Raw genomic sequence first — 20584 nt, forward strand, 5'->3', positions numbered from 1 at the left:
ATGGCATTACAAAATCCTGATAAAAGTAAGCAATTATCTCTAAAAAGACTTACAAACAAGTGGGAATACACAGATGTTTAAACTTGACACTTAAGTAAGGAATAACAGAGGGTTAATGTTCCAGGTTGTTCCAGGTAAAAATAGCCTCCTTGGGTTTTACATCACGCACAGTTATTTTAAAATTATTTTTATATACAGCAGTGGCAAATTAAAAAATAAATATATTTTAAATATGAGGAAAGAACAAAACACTAAACTTGGTTAAGGTTTTTATCTGACAAAATTATTTGGCAACTACAGCTATAGATTTTATTTTAATATGCAAAATAAATGTGCATAGTTGCATAGCTCACAGGAAAAAACATACATTTACTACAACATAATTGTTAATATTTAATTGGTTATCTCTTGTTTTTGCATGTATTCATAATTTCTATTGTATGAGAGTCTGGCCAAAACGTATGTCCACACAATTTGGCAGGTTTCATTGTGTTATCACAAACAAAACAATTGACTCAAAGCACAACTACATAATATGATTACAAAATCTTTAACCAATTTTAAGTCATCTTTTAATAAAGGTTGAAGATATCATTTTTTCTAGGCCCGACATCACTTTTGGCCTCTACTGTATTGTATATACCTGTTTTTTTTACAAAACAGCTTAAAGGCCCATTCACACCAAGGACGAAAACTATAATGATAAAGATATAGATCTAAAAATCGTAAAAAAAAAAAAAAAAAAATTGTGGTTCACACCACAAATGTGACCCTGGATCACATAACCAGTCACATGTAGCACAGGTATATTTGTGGCAATAGCCAACAATACATTGTATGGATCAAAATTATTGATTTTGCCAAAATCAATAATCATTAGGATATTAGGTAAAGATCATGTTCCATGAAGATATTTTGTAAATTTCCTACCATAAATATATAAAACATTTATTTTTGTGAGTGAATGCAGCACAATCGCGAACATAAAATGGACAACTTTACAGGCGATTTTCTCAATGTTTCGATTTTTTTGCACCCTCAGATTCCAGATTTTCAAATAGTTGTATCTCGGCCAAATATTGTCCTATCCTAACAAAGCATTCAGATGATGTATACATCTCAATTTAACCCTCTGGGGTCCAAGGTGTTTTGGGCTCCTTGAGATGTTTTGACATGCTCTGACATTTCTGCTTTTTTCAGTTGCTTATATATGTGTACATTATTATGATATTAATGGCACAGGTGAAATTACACTCTATTTAGCACACACAGGACTACCATAATATGTGAGCAACATGTATGTACAAGTTTGTATTTTTGAGAGAATATTGTTTATGCGTGGTTATTGAAAAAACTAAAAAATAAAGTTTTTGAAATAAGGACACAAAAAACATACTAAATGTGTGTCCACAAGACTTTTGACTAATGGACGTTGTCGCCTAGAGTTTTTGCTTCAAAATGATCTGAAAATCATCCTTCCTAATCATTCACATAAAACAATAGATTGTTTTAAATTGTGAAAAACATTTTTTTGTTTGCCAAGGCAATATGCGGATGGGCGGAACGGCCCAACCCCTATCATGAATAATTAAGTGGTTCTCAGACAGTGACCCTGCATAATAATGAGCCTTTCATTCAGGGGTGTCACACAAGAAAGAATGCAAGGACAATATATATATATATATATATATATATATATATATATATATATATATATATTGTCATTGCATTCTTTCTTGTATATATATATATATATATACACACACACATATATATACACTCACCGGCCACTTTATTAGGTACCCCATGCTAGTAACGGGTTGGACCCCCTTTTGCCTTCAGAACTGCCTCAATTCTTCGTGGCATAGATTCAACAAGGTGCTGGAAGCATTCCTCAGGGAGTTTGGTCCATATTGACATGATGGCATCACACAGTTGCCGCAGATTTGTCGGCTGCACATCCATGATGCGAATCTCCCGTTCCACCACATCCCAAAGATGCTCTATTGGGTTGAGATCTGGTGACTGTGGAGGCCATTTTAGTACAGTGAACTCATTGTCATGTTCAAGAAACCAATTTGAAATGATTAGAGCTTTGTGACATGGTGGAAGTAGCCATCAGAGGATGGGTACATGGTGGCCATAAAGGGATGGACATGGTCAGAAACAATGCTCAGGTAGGCCGTGGCATTTAAACGATGCCCAATTGGCACTAAGGGGCCTAAAGTGTGCCAGGAAAACATCCCACACACCATTACACCACCACCACCAGCCTGCACAGTGGTAACAAGGCATGATGGTTCCATGTTCTCATTCTGTTTACGCCAAATTCTGACTCTAACATCTGAATGTCTCAACAGAAATCGAGACTCATCAGACCAGGCAACATTTTTCCAGTCTTCAACTGTTCAATTTTGGTGAGCTCTTGCAAATTGTAGCCTCTTTTTCCTATTTGTAGTGGAGATGAGTGGTACCCGGTGGAGTCTTCTGCTGTTGTAGCCCATCCGCCTCAAGGTTGTGCGTGTTGTGGCTTCACAAATGCTTTGCTGCATACCTCGGTTGTAACGAGTGGTTATTTCAGTCACTGTTGCCCTTCTATCAGCTCGAACCAGTCTGGCCATTCTCCTCTGACCTCTGGCATCAACAAGGCATTTCCGCCCACAGAACTGCCGCTCACTGGATGTTTTTTCTTTTTCGGACCATTCTCTGTAAACCCTAGAGATGGTTGTGCGTGAAAATCCCAGTAGATTAGCAGTTTCTGAAATACTCAGACCAGCCCTTCTGGCACCAACAATCATGCCACGTTCAAAGTCACTCAAATCACCTTTCTTCCCCATACTGATGCTCGGTTTGAACTGCAGGAGATTGTCTTGACCATGTCTACATGCCTAAATGCACTGAGTTGCCGCCATGTGATTGGCTGCTTAGAAATTAAGTGTTAACGAGCAGTTGGACAGGTGTACCTAATAAAGTGGCCGGTGAGTGTATATATATATATATATATATATATATACAAACAATCAAAATATAAATGAAAGCCAAAAGCACATTTTTGTCATACCTGGAAACAAATCCTGGTCAAATGCTATATGGGCCATTCTACAGAATTGGTTCAAAGTTACAGTTGGAAACATCTTGAAAAGAAAATAGTCTTTTTCCATAAATGTCTTATAAAGTATTATTTTTTTAAAGTAGACCAATACAATAAAAATAAACCAGTCGCATTTCAAAGTCGCTCGCGAAATGACCGCCAGGTGGCGCAAAGGGACATTTATCAAAACGTAAGTGGGGCTAATGTCAATTAACAGTAAGGATGCAATTCTACAAGTTATGGTAATTTGCAAATAAGCCTACAACAAACATTTATTTTTAAACAAATATTTTTAAATATGCAACATGCACGTTTAAACAACAAACAATACAATCTGAACCAGCGCTTCCTGTATTGAGACATGCAGCGCGTTTCAGTTACGATCCTGGTTCCAGTGGCCTTAATACATTCACGGCTTTTTAAAATGTCAAAAAGCGTTTTGAGATGGTTTTGAATGAAATATTGAAGTTTATTTTTAGGGTATTTTGGCACACCACGCCGAGTGGCTATGCATTATTCTAAAATCTGGCTTTATTCTGGCATGTTGAATTAGAGTTTGACAAACGCGGCGGCGCGTTCATTTGAATTTATTTTTCTCATAACAGCTAAAAGAACTTACTGCGTAATTGTTGGTCATACAGATAAGATATCATCTTTTAAAACTGTAAAAGGTCTACTTTTATTCATGTAGGCTAAAGTAGGCCTACACTCACTGGCTAACGAGAAAACGTTTTCTCGCTCATGTGAGAAACAGACGTTTGGGCATTTCTCAGTGAGAAAATTCATAGCCGAGCGGTAGAACTTACAGTCCGGTCATCAAGATGACACGGGTTCAAATCCCGATCAAACATGGTCTACTGTAAATTTTATATTTCTTAATGCAGAGAGATTTGTCTAGCTCTAAAACTCTGTTACACCATACAGTTTTTGCTTATATTTATTAAATAAAATTACCATGCATTTCCATTTTACACTAAGGAACAATAGTATCCAACAGAACGACTTTGCATCTGTATAATAATAGGCTACCAATCGTAATTTCAAAAGCAGTTCTGTTCTGTAAAAAAGTAATTTTATATATATAGCTAGCCTATATATAGGCTATATATATATTTTTTTATTTTTTTTATTAGGCCTATTATTATTATTTTTTGATTCCCTACAACCTAGAGTTTTTAAAAACATGGTTTTAAGTAAAGTGTGATTTGCCAGGGGGGACAGGGATTTCCTTCTGGTCTAAACATCCCTGCTTCTGCTGAATTATTTGAATCCCCACACCCCTCCCTCCACAGTAATCAATGCTATAGGCTACTTCACCAATAGACCATATCAAATATAAAATAGAGATATGCAACAAGCACGTTTAAACGACAAACAATAAAATCAAAACCAGCGTTTCAGTTGTTCATTAGTTCAAGTGGCCTTAATGCATGCACGGCTTTTAAAATTTCACAAAGCCTTTTGAGATTATTTTGAATGAAATATTGAAGTTTATAATTAAGTGTTTTGGCATACCACGCCGAGTGGCCCTATAAATTTTTCTAAAGTCGGGTTTTATTCTGGCATGTGAGTTAGTGTTCGACAAACGCGGCGGCGCGTTCATTTAGATTAATTTATTTTTCTCATTATTACAGCTAAAATAACTTAATAGGCGACTCCGTAATTTTTTGGTCATACAGATAAGAGTAGAGTAGCTTACATCGTTCAAAACTGTAAACTTGTATTCATATTAGGCTAACGACAAAAACAGTATATCTGTCATCTCTGTCTCCGGGAACTGCGCGTCACAAAAATGAACCGAAAGCCACTTCAGCTCAGTCACGATAAGAAATCGGCTATGTCTAAAGCCTTTAAATGTCTAAATATTCAGGCTAATAAATATTATCTGATTATGTAATCCATATGAAAACGAGAGGTACAGAGGATCTACTCAAACATACCTGTAAGCGCTTCCCAATGAGAAAATGACAAGACAAGGGTGAAAATCTCGCTCTAATTAAATATAGGCTAAATCGCCCTGAATTAAAATGTAAAAACAGATCAAATAATGTATTTGTCGAAATGTTGCGATATTGTTTCATTTAAGTTCATAATTATTCTATACATGTTATTTAATTTAGCAGCATTACCACGAAGCACCGTGGTTCGATATTTATTTGAATAATAAAAAATAAATAAAAAAACTTAATTCACAAATTGCATGCCTAAGGATCCAAAGATCCCTGTAGAATTTAATATTGAGTTGAACATTTTGTTCCTGACAACAAATTAACATGCGTTTTTTCAGATTATATTTAGTTTTGCTTGGAAAAAGCTGGCCCAAGCCAGTTTTATTTCATCAATTATTGAAATAATGAAATATTTAGTAATAAACTTTTATGACAGAAATATCACTAGGCTACATGTAACTTAAATCATTTAATTCCTTCATTATCAACACTGTCTAGAATAGCGATTTAAGTGTGAATTGCGACTTCTCTTTGTGTTAAGTCAGCCTCAGACTCAGATAGCCTGTGGGGGGTTGGAGGGACAGTTCAGTGTATCGTGCGCGCAGGACAATAGGCCTGTTAATGTTCCTCTTTCATATGGAGAGTGTCGGATAACGCAGCAACATATACAGTATTATCAGCTGATGTGTTTTTACCCTGTCCCTGAAATGTTTAATTTAGAGAGAGACTCGGCGCGCGCAGCGAGGGAGACTAAATAGACTTGTTAAAAAGAAATTCAGAGCGAGAGAGGCAAAGAAAAACGCATGTTTTTAATTTAATTATGTTTCTTTGGACAATTTTCGTTTTGTACTGTTTTAATTGTTTAACATAGCTGTCATTTCTTTGGCAATACAAATTTAAAATGTCGCAAGAATAAGATTAGCCTAGTGTTTCTTATTTTGCATCGCAAAAGAAATAAACTCCAAACCCGATGCAACCCTGTTTTAAATTAAAAAAACTGTCCCGACACTTTATTTAAACCTTGAAATGTTCGAACTTGGTTTCAAACTTAAGTAATTTTAGTGTTCTTTTACATTACACAATAATTTAGCAGACTAAAGACGAGCTTCTTCATTTTCATTTTCTGATGCAATCGGCTGACAATCTTCCTTCATCAGTTTTTGTCGTTTGTGCAGCGGCTGCGGTTCTACAGGAATGTAGCAAATTTATGTTGTAATGATAATTAAACAAAACTCTTGACTTTAAATAAGTAAACAGTTAGCTATTTAAGCATCAAGGTGGTCAAATATAAACGCTGTCGGCCAACATCGGTTAACAACATATATGCCACATTGAGATTCGATCTCGGGTCGCTTGAAGCTCATGTTATTGCGTTGATCACTGAGCTATCGTCTGTACACTGTTAAAACTGATGTCTTATGCTCTTGTAAAGCCTCATTGATGTAGCCTAAATGTTTTTATTGCAATGTTTTATGTTTTCATTATTTATTCAATTTCATTTCAGTAGCCTAATTTCAGTATTGTGATTATGAATTATTTTAACTACGTTTCACTTGTTGAATTCATCTGCTAACGTTACCAGCTTTCAATCGCTCTGAATGAGCCGCAGATCACGCATTAGAGAGAATAAACGAACACTTTTCAGAGTCTATGATTGTAGCGCCTCTTAGCGGTAAAAGGCAGCAAATACACCCCACATTTTACCGCCGCGGTGGAACGGCTGATGTGGGCATTGTCATGGCTTGCCTCAACATTTGCGTTTGAATAGCGCGCGTCCGTGGGCGTGTCAGATTAACGCGTAATGAAGTGTAATGAGCTGGGGAAAAAAATACTGGCACTCTCTTTTCATACAGATTACATAAACTGAGAATATTTGTTTTTTATATAAATTACTTCATTGAAAAGAAGAGAATTCAAGCTTCATAAAGAAAAATCTCTCGTGCCTGTATGACAAGTATTTGCAAAGTTAGAGTTAATCTTAGGACGCGTTTCAGAATGGACTGCACTGACAGAGAGAACGCAGAACGCGCATCATGTTTATTTTTCTTTATTTGGCGAAAAGCACAACACTTTGTTTTTATTGTGAGGTTCCACAAAAAAAATACAAACTTAACAGGATCTAATGATGTATAACACTTATATGTAAGATCAGAATCAACAAAGTAATTTGAGTCTCTTTTGCACTGATAAGGAAAAAAGTGAGCTGGTATCGCCGGCGAGACCGCCGACCCCAGAGAGTTAAAGGTGCCCTAGAATGTTTTTTTTTATTTATTTTATAATGTTTACTGGGTTACCCTTATAATGTTAGTATGTTTTTTAGATAAAAAATAATCATAATTTAGAAATAAATGGCATTTTTCCTAGCCTGCTTTTAGCCTCTGATTTGAACACTCTGTTTGAAGGGGCGTGTCTGCTGTGGGATTCAGTGTAACCGGCCACTGCTGTGATTGGCTGACATGCTTGCAAATGAAATAGCTAGTACGCATTACATGTGAAACTCTCTCCCGAATACTTTTACTACTGCTATTATACGTTTTTACTATAACAGCTATCGAGATTAACGAATCGTGAGATGTTTTTAAAGTATTTAGATCTATTCCCATCACATAAAATGTTGCCGTGATGAGCATTGAGCAGATGACAGTGTGTTGATCGCGAGAATGAAGATCTTATCATTGCAAAGCAGTTTCTGCACTCTCTCTAATGCTTTCCCCAATGCAAACACGATGATGTAAATACAGTAAGAGCTTCGTTGTGCAGTAACGTGCGTCATTGATTTCATAACGAGTTTGGCAAGTGTCCAGATAAACTCGCGCTGTGTGGAAAGATTGTTCTTTGATCGCTTTCTGTATCTAATTTGTTCACAATTTAAATACGATTATTTTCATCCTACTAAAAGAAACGATGTGAAGCTGATATTTTAGTCACTGGCTTGACTTACTGATGCATAAACAGTATTGAACGATTTTGAGAGAAAGATTACCTGTCTGAACTTGAACAATTACTCATCTGAAAGTGTTGCTTGGTAGCTCGATCCGAGGCCAGCTCTGTATTGGTCCAAGTTGAGGAAACACTCGGTGAAATGTTTGGAAATTTCCAGAGAAAATAAAATTAACCCATTGTTTCTTCAGAGGCTCAGATGAAGGAACTAAAAAATACTTTTGTGTTCATGTGTACATCCACACTGAGCAACTGCCATGCTTCGGCTGCGCAGTTCCGCCTGGCATTGAGGGCTGGCATTATGCAAATATTTGGAGGCGTACATATTAATGATCCCGACTATTGCGTCACAGTCGGTATTGTGTGGAGAACCGACCGTTTTTCAGGGGTGTTTTTCATAAACGTGAATTAAATGAGAACGCGAAAACAGTCCAGTTTGAGATTCACTCTATGTCTTGTCCATGCACTGAATTCTTGTTATTTGACTATACCAAGGTAAATTAAATTTTGAATTATAGGTCACCTTTAAAAAAATTTACCCATATGGCTCGTTTTGTGGTCCAGGGTCACAAATATCATTGAAATCACTTTCAGAACGATTTTTTTTTCCCAACTGGTGAATGTAAAAACCTTGACAGCCAATTAGAATCCATCCTGCTTTAAAGAGCTCAAGCATTTCAAGGTGCAGCAAGCGATTTCTGGTAAACGCTGTTGATATTTGATATCTCCAAAACAAACATACCCCCCTACCCAAAAGGATCACACCCGTCTATAAGTGGTGTCACTACCACCATCAATAAGTGAAAGCAATTTGTGTTCATATGATAATTCATGTCAAATGTCTAATTGTTATTTAGCTCGTCTACTCCTCCGTCATCTCTTCCATCCAAAAAAACAAAGAGCTTTTAATGAACAGCTCCCTACATAACTCGAGAGGCCAAGTAACTAATATACTACAAATGTGACAAGATTAAGGGGTTATAGTGATCACTAAAATCGGAACCAAAAGACAAACCATACATTAGGAGTATGTTCACTCTTCAGACACACTTTGGGAGCAGATGCTTGAAACGGGCGGTTGTGGAGGCTTAGATGTTCCAGGCTTATAATAATAATAATAATAATAATACAAATGAACAAACAAGCGAAGATGGCATATGAGTATATTCAGACTAGGCTTGCTACGATAGTCGGTGTTGACGATGTTACCGGTGTTCAGAAGCAACACCGGTTACATCACCTGCCCACCACGGCACCGCCCCTCACCGTCGATTTTTAAAAATAAAATAATTTAGTTCAGTTAGAAAACAGACACCACAATTAAAAACTGAACGTGTCTGCTTAATAAATCGTGAGCCAAACGAGAGTCGCAGCACAGATCAGCAACGAGTCCGATTTTATTTATCACGAGAGTGAGGAGCTGACTAACAAGACGATGGCGGAATATTTGGTGTCAAAGCAAAATGTAAAATTGCCTATTTAAGCGAATTTGCTATTATACAGCTTTGTGGTTGTGTTTTTCATTAAGAACAATAGGCTAATTAATAGGGCCGGGACTTTAATGCGTTAATTAAGATTAATTAATTACAGACTTTAACGCGTTAATTTACACAAAAAAAATTTTTTATCGCACTTATTTTTGCACCGCGGAACGTTTCTCACTGGATGAGTTTCGGCGGACCGATTAAACTGGAGCACCAACTAGCGTTCATGATGAAGAAGCTGACGAGATCGCTTGCTTCATAGATCGCCTAGATCGCTTTGGTTGGCCCCGTGGATGGGAAATTTTGTTATAAAAAACGAACGGATGGAAGCGTCGATAAGAGCATCGTTGTGTGCAAGTTATGCAACAAGGAATTCGCTATTGCTATTAGTGTAGCTATTGCTACACTTAATGGCAAAAATTGCACTGGTCTGCTGGACTTGGTTGAACAAAAATAAACAATATGTTGTTGATTAAGCTTATGTATTGTCATTATTCAATGGTATACTAAAAATCCATGTGAAAAAAATTACTTCCTGTTCTCAGGTCAAATATTTATGCAATTAAAATGCGATTAATTTCGATTAATTAATTACAAAGCCTCTAATTAATTAGATTAATTTTTTTAATCGAGTCCCGGCCCTACTAATTAACTCACCATTCAAGCAATCCGCCGTCGAATTTGCGCTAATTTAAAAGCGAAAATAAAATGCGCACGGGCATTCATAACAGTGTGTGTCCATGGGCGCAGAGCTTAAAGTCTTAAAGTCTGTCCAGCACAGGAAACTTCTCCGATATTAATGCAGGTCCTATCTCTTGCCTGATCGTAACCCTTCTTTTTAAAGTTATATTTCCCCTGGACTTTTCCTCTTTTGTATTTCTGCTAATATCTGTCTTGTACACCGAGCTCTCCTCCTCCATCATAAGTGTATACGACCATTACTGCTGATTGGCTAAAAGTGTGTTTTGGTGCTCGGTCTGATGCACTTATCAACAGCATTTTTCAAAAATCGCTTACTGCATCTTTAAAGCGGCAAACGACGAAACTGCAGCATGCGATTAAGTGTGGACACTATTATCCTTATAGTTATCTTTAAAGTTATGGTTCTTGGTGTGAAGGGCCTTAAGGCTGGAATACACTACACAACTTTTGACCAGTTTTGTTTGTTTTGCAGTCAAGCCGAGGCAATGTGATTTGCCGAAAGTCAGAGCCAGACTTTTGAGTCGAAGTTGACACATTTCAGAGAAAACTGCATAGTGTAATGGGCAAAGACTCGGATGACGTAAAACATTTTGAGACAATTTTAGAACACATATTGTTTCCATTTGTAATGCGTCTACTAGCAAAGAGGTTTGCTGTGTCCGGAACAACTTAAAAGTCTGGTAGTGTGTGATCTTCAGTCGTTTATGATGTGATGTATGATGCCTAGTGTTTTAAAATCTGTTCAAGTTGTGTGCTCTTTTCAAATAACAAAGACTGGGAAACATCTCACACGTAGTCAGGACAGCATCGCAAGCAGAGAAACGGTATTTTGGGGGTTCCAAGCAGAGCATAACAGCATAACATAAGATCACCACAGCTTGTTACTTGCCCCCTGACTATGAAACGTAATTGCTATCGAAGGCATGAGTAATTAAAATCTTAATTATATTGCGCTCTTGGGTAGCTGCACAATGTTTCTAGAGAGCTTGAATTGTGGATATCAGCTGTTAGATTTATATATAGTTTCCAGTAATACTGAGGTAGATGATCATAAAAAACTGTGAAAAGCTGAACTAAAAACACACAACTGTGTAAAAAAAAATATTGAAACTTGAAAACAAACATGGACCGCTTGTGCTAACAAACCTCATCTATCCTCTGTTCAATCTTCATTTCTCCGTGTTCCTGTATAGACCTGTGGGAAACAACAACAGACGGCTTTATCACAGCCACACAGATACACAAACATTCACACTTGCACAGCAGAGCTTACTGAAGCACACAATACTCTCCCTCAGCTCAGTCTGGACACATGATGAAGACGCTCAGTCAACAGCGCCACATGCCTGAAGTTGATCTATAATAAAGCTTGTTTTCAATCAATCTCCCTCTTTGGTTTCAAGTCACGGCCCAGTGAACAGGTCTAATCTCTGTTTCTGATTAACGCACAGTGCAGTGGTCCTTCACAGGGGGCTTGAGATACGTGGGCTTTGCAATACTTAAAGACAAGGGCCGCTCAGTATCGATGCCTAACGGAAAGTGACAGTTTCAAACACCAGTCACCAACAATATACTACATATCAATACATACGAAGATAAGATAAGAAGAAAGAAAAGAAAGAACAGGATTTGATTTGATTCTTCTTGAAATGATTTGAATGTGGAACGTGGGTGTTGCATTAAATATCATTGGTCTAAATCCCTGGAAACTAATATTTTAAAAGTCCCCCTGTAGTGAAAATCCAGCTTTTAATGTCGTTTATATGTCTATGTGGTGTAATATGTAATATGCTTTGTAATATACAAACCATGTGCAAATTTCGTAAGTCAATCAACACCATTGCTGAGTATTTTCACCTTAAAACTGCACCAAAGGTCTCAAAAACGTGGTTTGAAATCGCTGGTGTTTCTGACATCACAAACTACCTTGTAACCAATCACATCAACGTGTGATCATCAACGAGTGGATCTCTGAGGTGGTGTGAGTGAGTGGAGGCGGGGCTAATTTGCATATTCATAGAACCGTGTTTACTAAATGAAGCAAGGGTGTAGAGTTACATTCAAGCTATTTTAAGGCATGAAAAAAATAATCAAGGAAAAAACATTTAAATATGTCATTTTTGTGACCAAAGATGAGTTTTAAGGAATAAAATGATTGACTACAGGGGGACTTTAAGGGTCAATATTGATTTAATTTTGACTGTTTACATATTTTAACATTTTTAAACCTATTCTGCAGAATACTTTCCAGCACAATCAATCCATTGCAACTAAGGGTGTCGCAATATATATCAGTATTGACGATAACCAGGATATTTTTTATATCGTGTTTATACAACACATGCAATATCATAAATAATCTAACATCAGTCTGGTTGACACTGATGTTGTCTGGTTGACATAGTAGGTGGTGCTGCTATTGCGCCTTGGCGCTTGTTGCCAGCCATCACAAAATAGAAAAAAGACGACACAGAGTGTACCTATCACAAAAAATCATGTCGAAGGAATTGACAGACAAAAGCGTAACACTCTAGCTGTGCCTGAAAAAAGATATCCCACCAGTGTGGGATTTTTTGGGATTCTGTAATAAAGACACCCCATTGACACATAAGTATGCAGGAAGTGCATCTGTGCACACCGACTGGCATATCTGACATCTACTAGTTTTTCCAACATTTACAGAACAGATCAATTTTTTTAGCAGCAAACTGAGCTTGCAAATACAAGAAAAACAAAATATATCATAATTACCTCATATTTGTGTAGGTTCCCCAGACAGCTAAAAGAAGAAGACATGAGACATCAGTACCAAACCTATAACATTGATTCTCAATACACAGATACACAGTTTTACATTCATATCCATTACAACATTGTTAATAAATACACAGTCAAGCTGTTAAGGCCGGGACACACCAAGTCGACGGTCGGCCAATGTCAGGGCGTTTTTAAGAGTTGGTCGGCGTTTTTGGGAAAGAACTCTGATTGGCTGTTCAGTTTAGAGAACGAGTCAGTACACGAGAAATGCAAAAGTGATGAAAGCGATCAAAGAAATCAAGAAGTCATCTTACCTGAGCATTCAAATGCACTAATATTTTTACTTTAATATTTTCATAATAACATGAGTCAACTGGAATGAAGAAAGTGATCAGTGTGATTGATATTCAAAATGGTATGTAGAAAATACACTATTGATACCTGTTGATGACAGATTTACTTACTCGCAGGTGCCGAACGCACATGCTGGTTGATAGTCGCCTTTAGTCCTTTTGGTGTGTTCAAGTACAGCTTTTTGGCCGAGACGCAACCGACGAGAGGCTGACATGCTCTCGTCGCCTTGAGTTTTTTTGACATCGGCTTGGTGTGTCCCTGGCTTTAGACCTTTAAGCAGGGGCTAATAAGTCTTTTCAGTTGAAAAGTGAAGAGATATGTACAGTTCATGTCCAATATTTATAGCAGAGAGTACATGCAAGTGAAAATGTTTGTTTAAAGGGTCATGAACTCCCCTATTTTAGCACAGTTTAGTTCTCAGCACAGTTTTGAAAAATGCTACAAAAACAAAAAACGGGCCGTGTTAAGCTGCAAAGTGGAGAGAGACAACACACTTTTGTTTTGCTCTCACAGAGTTAAAAGCATCAAAGGTCCCCCACAAATATGTGCTGCAATTCACCACTGCACAGATCAAAAGGAACAAATATATTAAACAAGGGTTTTGTAAGCTCACAATAAATTACACCCTATAATTCAAATGCACACATAAATGCACAGCCGCTTGCTTTTACGCTCTGCATCGATAATATATGAATGTAGCACTTTTAAAAAGTTTTTCAGCATTTATATGCCATTTGATCGGTTACATCAAGCTCTAACGATGTCACGCAGAAACTCTTACAAAACGAAAACAAACACTCGACACTTGAAATTCATGAAAGCATCTCTACTAATTATGATGATCTCACAGTTTGAAGCGTCTGTTATGGGAAAGCAACACATGTTGGCGTAAAAAATGAAGAGTCTCTCATAGGATAAGAACACACAGTCTAATGAATAAGTATGGACACGGATGAGTCGCTAATGTACTATAATGTGGCACAAGGAAGATTTTAAACCCAGAAGATGAAAATAGCTCAAAAGCTCAAAATTAAGCAGTTTTCTCCTGCAATTAATTAACTGATGCTAACATTGTCTTTTATAATGTGCAACACATACACACCTGTTAAAATCTCAAACATGTAGTTTAGTGCTTAATGGGCCTTTAAAGATGTAAAAAATAATAAAGGAGAGGCAGTTCTTAAGTCAAGTCGAAGGCAATACGAACAAACACAAGCACACAAATGATATAGCCTAATAAAAGTTAAACTTCTATTAACATGATATATGTAATAAATCACAATCAAGTACCTCTTCAAGATCGGGACGGGCAAAGACGGGCCGTTTTTGAGTGTTGGTTGGCTTAGTTTTTCAGTGTGTTCAGCACCGTTGGCTCTAGGCAATCAATAAACTATCTAATCAAAGTACACGCATGTAGAAAAAATTAATCTGAATTGGGTATGTAAGGTCTAACCTTCATAAATAAATCATTATTTTTATTACATTAATAATGTAAACATCTGCCCTTCCCTCATTCCTCTCTATAACATGCACACGGATATATATCGCAAAGACAAATTACTCACACCTGCCAATACACATCAAACAGCTGAGTAGAAATTGAGCAAGTGAAAATCACAACCATAAATATCAAACCATCCTCCCTGCACACTTGCTCCAGGCCATACGATAGAAGAGGAATCTAAGGCAAAAGGTGAGTGTAAACCGAAAACCTGTAATTATGCAAATCCCTCTGTTCCCAATCTGGCCAGTTCTTTCCCAGAGGCCTTGCTGCTGTCACCGCAAATTCCTGTGTGCAGCGTGATTTACGGCAGGCTGTTTTGTGCAAGGCCAGCTTGCTGTATGCCACCTGATGCCATGCCAATGCAAATATGAAAGGAGAAAAAATAATCTGAATCACACAATCTATTTGAGGGGGGCAGAACCAGAAGCCTGATAGAAAAAAAATGGGGACAATCGAGGAGGAGAATTGTGGTCAATTTATTCATCCTCATGTCGTGAATTTCTTCTGTGGCGCATAAAAGATGATATTTTGATGATATTACAATGGAAGTCAATGGTCACCAAAAGTGTTACCAATATTCTTCAGAATTTCTTCTTTTGTGTTCCTCAGAAGAAACTAATACTGGTTAGGAACGACATGACAGATTTTCAATTTTTGAGTGCCTCATCCCTTTAAAGTGGAAATGAAGCAGTCAAGTCTACATTATTTAGTAAACAGATTTCCACTCTAACCAAAATAATATATCAAACATGCTAAATGTAACCACAGAAAAATATGTTTTGTTGTGGCTTTTGTAGCAAGGGCGCTGCCATCTTGCAATACGACAACCTGTGACGTCACAGGCTTGGTTGTCTTGCCTGAGTTCAACAGATACAACAATAGAGAGACAGTTAAAGACAGACAGTGGAGGACAGACAGTGAAAGATGGAAACTGGAAAGCCACAGGGCATCAGAAGACAAAAGGGATTGCCACTATTGCATTGCTCCTGCATGTAAAAATTAGTTTTACAGTGTTAAAGGCAAAGGACAAAAGAGTCCATTTCCATAAACTGCCGCTGAAACGAAGGACGGTACTGCTTCGCTTCCCAATAAACATGCAGACACATCCCATTGCCTCAAGATTTCCATAGTCAAACTTGGATATAAAATATGTTGCCAAAATGACTGTCCAAAATTAAAATGAACCACAAGCATTATAAACACCCATTTGTCATTCCAAAACATACAGAGAAGCTGATGCAAACCACAAAATAAATGTTTCTTACCGTGATTCCATATTTGCCTCTCTGGACACCATATTTTAGATCATTCCAATGGATAATATCCAATTTTATCCTTTTGCATGTGTGCAATAATGTTTTTCTCGAGTCCTGATTATTATTATTTTTTGACTATTTTTTATCAGCACATTGCCTTGCAAATAGCACTAGAACCCTCGATTAAATGCTTCCATGAAATGTTCTTATAAAATGTATCTTTGAAAGAAATTTTGTGAGTACAACTGTTGAAGAAAATGGAATTGAACCCAAATTGTAGGTTCATGGTGAAGGTAGACATTAGGGCTTTTCACATTGCACTTACCCCCGGGTTATCGTCTTTCTTAACCCTGCTTTTAACCCTGGGTAAAGGAACGTTTTACAATTGTAATTTAAAAGGTGGGTTAGCACCATTTTTTACCTAGGGTTATGAAACCTATCTTGTTGTGTTGACTGCATTGCGGTGCCAAACGTGTACAGTGTGAAATGATGCAGTGTTAAGAATGTTAAAACTAGATGCTTAGCAACCAACAACCAATCTATATTCACGTCCTGGGCCGTCACTGAAACAATGTGCGATGCATATAAACGTTTCTGCGTTTGATAAAGAGCCCTATTCTTATGATGACTGATTGTAAGAATGATAAATGCATGTTGATGTCACAGAGATGTCTTATGTTTCTCTTTCTAATTTTCTTTTTGCCGTAATCGCCTGAGTAGACATTTCATTAGGCTGTCTTTACAGATTTATTTAGTTATTTACAACATTTCTAGTGCTGTTTTTTTTTTTTTATATATACACATACATATATATATATATATATATATATATATATATATATTATCATCATGTATAATATTGAGCTACCTTTCCTGTAGCTCAAACAGTAGAGTGTTGGTGCTTGGAACGTGAAGGTCATGGGTTCGATTCCCAGGGAAAACAAGAATTGATAAGAATGTAAATGTGTACCTTGAAATGCAATGTAAGTTATTTGGGTAAAAGCGTCTGCCAAATGCATAAATGTAAAGTGTAAATCATGGGAGCTATTTGTTATTCTTAAATCACAGGGATTAAAAACGAATTGGTTCATTTAGAGAAAAAATGCAATTTTTTCGCCCGTTCTGGTTCCATAGTTACCAGTTAAAAGTTAGAACAAAATAAAATGCATATAAAATTATCTTATTGACATCTTATTATCTTTATATATATATATATATATATATATATATATATATATATATATATATAATAAATATAAAATTATATTTTTATATATTTTTTTATTCTTTTTAATATATATATATATATATAATAAATATAAAATTATATTTTTATATATTTTTTTATTCTTTTTAATATATATATATATATATATATATATATATATATATATATATACACACACACACACACACACACACACATACATACCGGTATATATATATATATATATATATATATATATATACACACAAATTTTAAATATATATATATATAGTAAATTTCCCGGAAAATAGCTCATAAACCACTGATACACAAAATTAGGGCTGCAACAACTAATCGATAAAATCGATAATAATCGATTATGAAAATCGTTGTCAACGAATGTCATTATCGATTAGTTGGTCTGCTAACGTCACGGGGAGCGTTTACTGGTGATTGGTTGAAACAGGCCAATCAGGATGCTCTCTGTCTTACACGCGCTTCATGAGGCACACACGCAAGGTCTCTCTCTATGAAGGTATTTTTGGTGCACAACAACTGAACGCCTGTGACAGTGGAATTTGTAGTTGTAGAGAATAGCCACACATGTGTATCAGTAAATGTGAAGTCACAGAGATAAATTTTTTATGAGTTGCACACTTGTAGACTTTTTTTTATCTTCCACAAACACAACACAACAGTTACACCTTCTCAAATTCTTCATTGCAGGTGCACAAATCCTATTCTACAAATCACAAATTAAGAAACTCGAACGCTCACATTTTTGCTACAGTTGCTGCAGTGAATATGGTGCAAAACGCATTTACACACCCGCATCAAAAAATGTGAAGTCACAGAGAACTTTTGCTTATCTGCAAATCAGTATGTGAATTCATCCAATGAGAGTTGCACACTTGTAGAATCTTTTCTCACAAAGGTCTTGTATATTTTTCTAGCACAAACACAAGTAGATAACTACAGCTGCTTGAATCTGCTGCGACGAATCACAAGCTCTGTTTTTCACTTTCAAGTGACAAGTTTCGTACGCTCCGCCTTTTGCACCAAGTGCACCGTGAAATGTGGTGCAAAAGTGAGTTGTGCATCTGTAGAGGCAGTGGGCGGAGTCCACATTAATATCAATGAGTTTCCCGGGCATGCGCGTGCAACTGCTCATTCTAGTTCACGCTCCTCGTTTCTCAGCAGGTTTAATGGATTATTTGAAAAAAGGTAAATATAGTTTCAGCGCGAACTTAAACTGCAATTGTGTTTCGTTTCGTTAAGTTCATGTTTTTATTTATTCGTCACTGACTGAATGATTGCTGGCATTCACTTCTTGTAGGCATAAAGTACAGCAAAGTTCAACTCGTCGTATAAATTGCACCTTGCGAAGCTTTTAAAATGTGGCTTTTTGTTATCATTTGTTGATTGCAATAAATTAAATAAACCCTCATAAATGTATCCGTTCCGTTGGCTAACACTTTAAAATATATATATATAGGCTATAGCTATAATATATCCTGGTGTTATTGTTCTTAAAATCTTGTTCATTTAAATAAGCCAAATCATTAAGACCAAACACAAGCATAAATGTGTTGCTTTAATACATATGTACAATTTGGATTAAACAAAATTGTATGGACAAAAGTGGATAAATTACATTTGATACAATTAGGTTACTGTAAATGAGGGGGAAAAAACACAACATTATTTTACGGAATATAAGGGCATGCGCGTGGAACTGCTCATTCTAGTTCACGCTCCTCGTTTCTCAGCAGGTTTAATGGATTACTTCAAAAAAGGTAAATATAGTTTCAGCGCAAAATTAAACTACAATTGTGTATCATTTCATTCATAATGTTTTTATTAGTTTGCACGTTTTGTGCATTAATTAATGACTAAATGATTGCTGGCATTCACAGTATAGGCTATAAAGCACAGCAAACTTCAACTCATTCATTTAGTTGTGCTTTTCCTTTGTACATTGCAATGCTTTAAACTGCCTTTTGTTATCATTTGTTGAATGTTACTGCAATACAAAAATAATACTAATATTAAATTAAGACAAAATATATTTTTTAAACATTAAAATAGAAAACAGTTGATACAAATATTTCACAATATTACTGTTTTTAGATAAATGTACCTTAGAGGTACCTTACCTTAGACCCTTAATACCAAACATTTGATCAGTAGTAGGCTACACACCTTGCAATCAAAACATTCAAATTATGTAACAATATTATTTTGAATGTTTTGATTGCAAGGTGTGTAGCCTACTACTGTTCAAATGTTTGGTATTAAGGCCAGTATGTATGTTTGTAAATATCTTTTTTAGAACATCAAATTAGTGGCTTATCATATTCCGTAAAATAATGTTGTGTTTTTCCCCCCTCATTTACAGTAACCTAATTGTATCAAATGTAATTTATCCACTTTTGTCCATACAATTTTGTTTAATCCAAATTGTACATATGTATTAAAGCAACACATTTATGCTTGTGTTTGGTCTTAATGATTTGGCTTATTTAAATGAACAAGATTTTAAGAACAATCACACCAGGATATATTATAGCTATATATATATTTTAAAGTGTTAGCCAACGGAACGGATACATTTATGAGGGTTTATTTAATTTATTGCAATCAACAAATGATAACAAAAAGCCACATTTTAAAAGCTTCAAGGTGCAATTTATACGACGAATTGAACTTTGCTGTACTTTATGCCTACAAGAAGTGAATGCCAGCAATCATTCAGTCAGTGACGAATAAATAAAAACATGAACTTAACGAAACGATACACAATTGCAGTTTAAGTTCGCGCTGAAACTATATTTACCTTTTTTGAAATAATCCATTAAACCTGCTGAGAAACGAGGAGCGTGAACTAGAATGAGCAGTTGCACGCGCATGCCCGGGAAACTCATTGATATTAATGTGGACTCCGCCCACTGCCTCTACAGATGCACAACTCACTTTTGCACCACATTTCACGGTGCACTTGTTGCAAAAGGCGGAGCTTGTCACTTGAAAGTGAAAAACAGAGCTTGTGATTCGTCGCAGCAGATTCAAGCAGCTGTAGTTATCTACTTGTGTTTGTGCTAGAAAAATATACAAGACCTTTGTGAGAAAAGATTCTACAAGTGTGCAACTCTCATTGGATGAATTCACATACTGATTTGCAGATAAGCAAAAGTTCTCTGTGACTTCACATTTTTTGATGCGGGTGTGTAAATGCGTTTTGCACCATATTCACTGCAGCAACTGTAGCAAAAATGTGAGCGTACGAGTTTCTTAATTTGTGATTTGTAGAATAGGATTTGTGCACCTGCAATGAAGAATT

The 20584-nt window shown here is 36.3% G+C and overlaps 1 protein-coding gene across 1 annotated transcript in view; it reads right to left on the reverse strand.

The window, feature by feature from the left end:
- Window positions 1-20584, reverse strand: part of uxs1 (UDP-glucuronate decarboxylase 1) — a 93268-nt gene that overhangs the window by 58606 nt on the left and 14078 nt on the right. The window contains exons 2-3 of the mRNA XM_056251779.1: window positions 12918-12945; window positions 11313-11361 (exon numbers count right to left, since the gene is read on the reverse strand). Of these exons, the coding sequence (XP_056107754.1) occupies window positions 11313-11361; window positions 12918-12945 (77 nt within the window). The remainder of the gene's footprint in view (window positions 1-11312; window positions 11362-12917; window positions 12946-20584) is intronic.

This window comes from Rhinichthys klamathensis, unplaced genomic scaffold (genome assembly GCF_029890125.1).
Source record: "Rhinichthys klamathensis goyatoka isolate OS25496 unplaced genomic scaffold, OSU_Roscu_1.1 h1tg000090l_1, whole genome shotgun sequence".
NCBI lineage: Eukaryota > Metazoa > Chordata > Actinopteri > Cypriniformes > Leuciscidae > Rhinichthys > Rhinichthys klamathensis.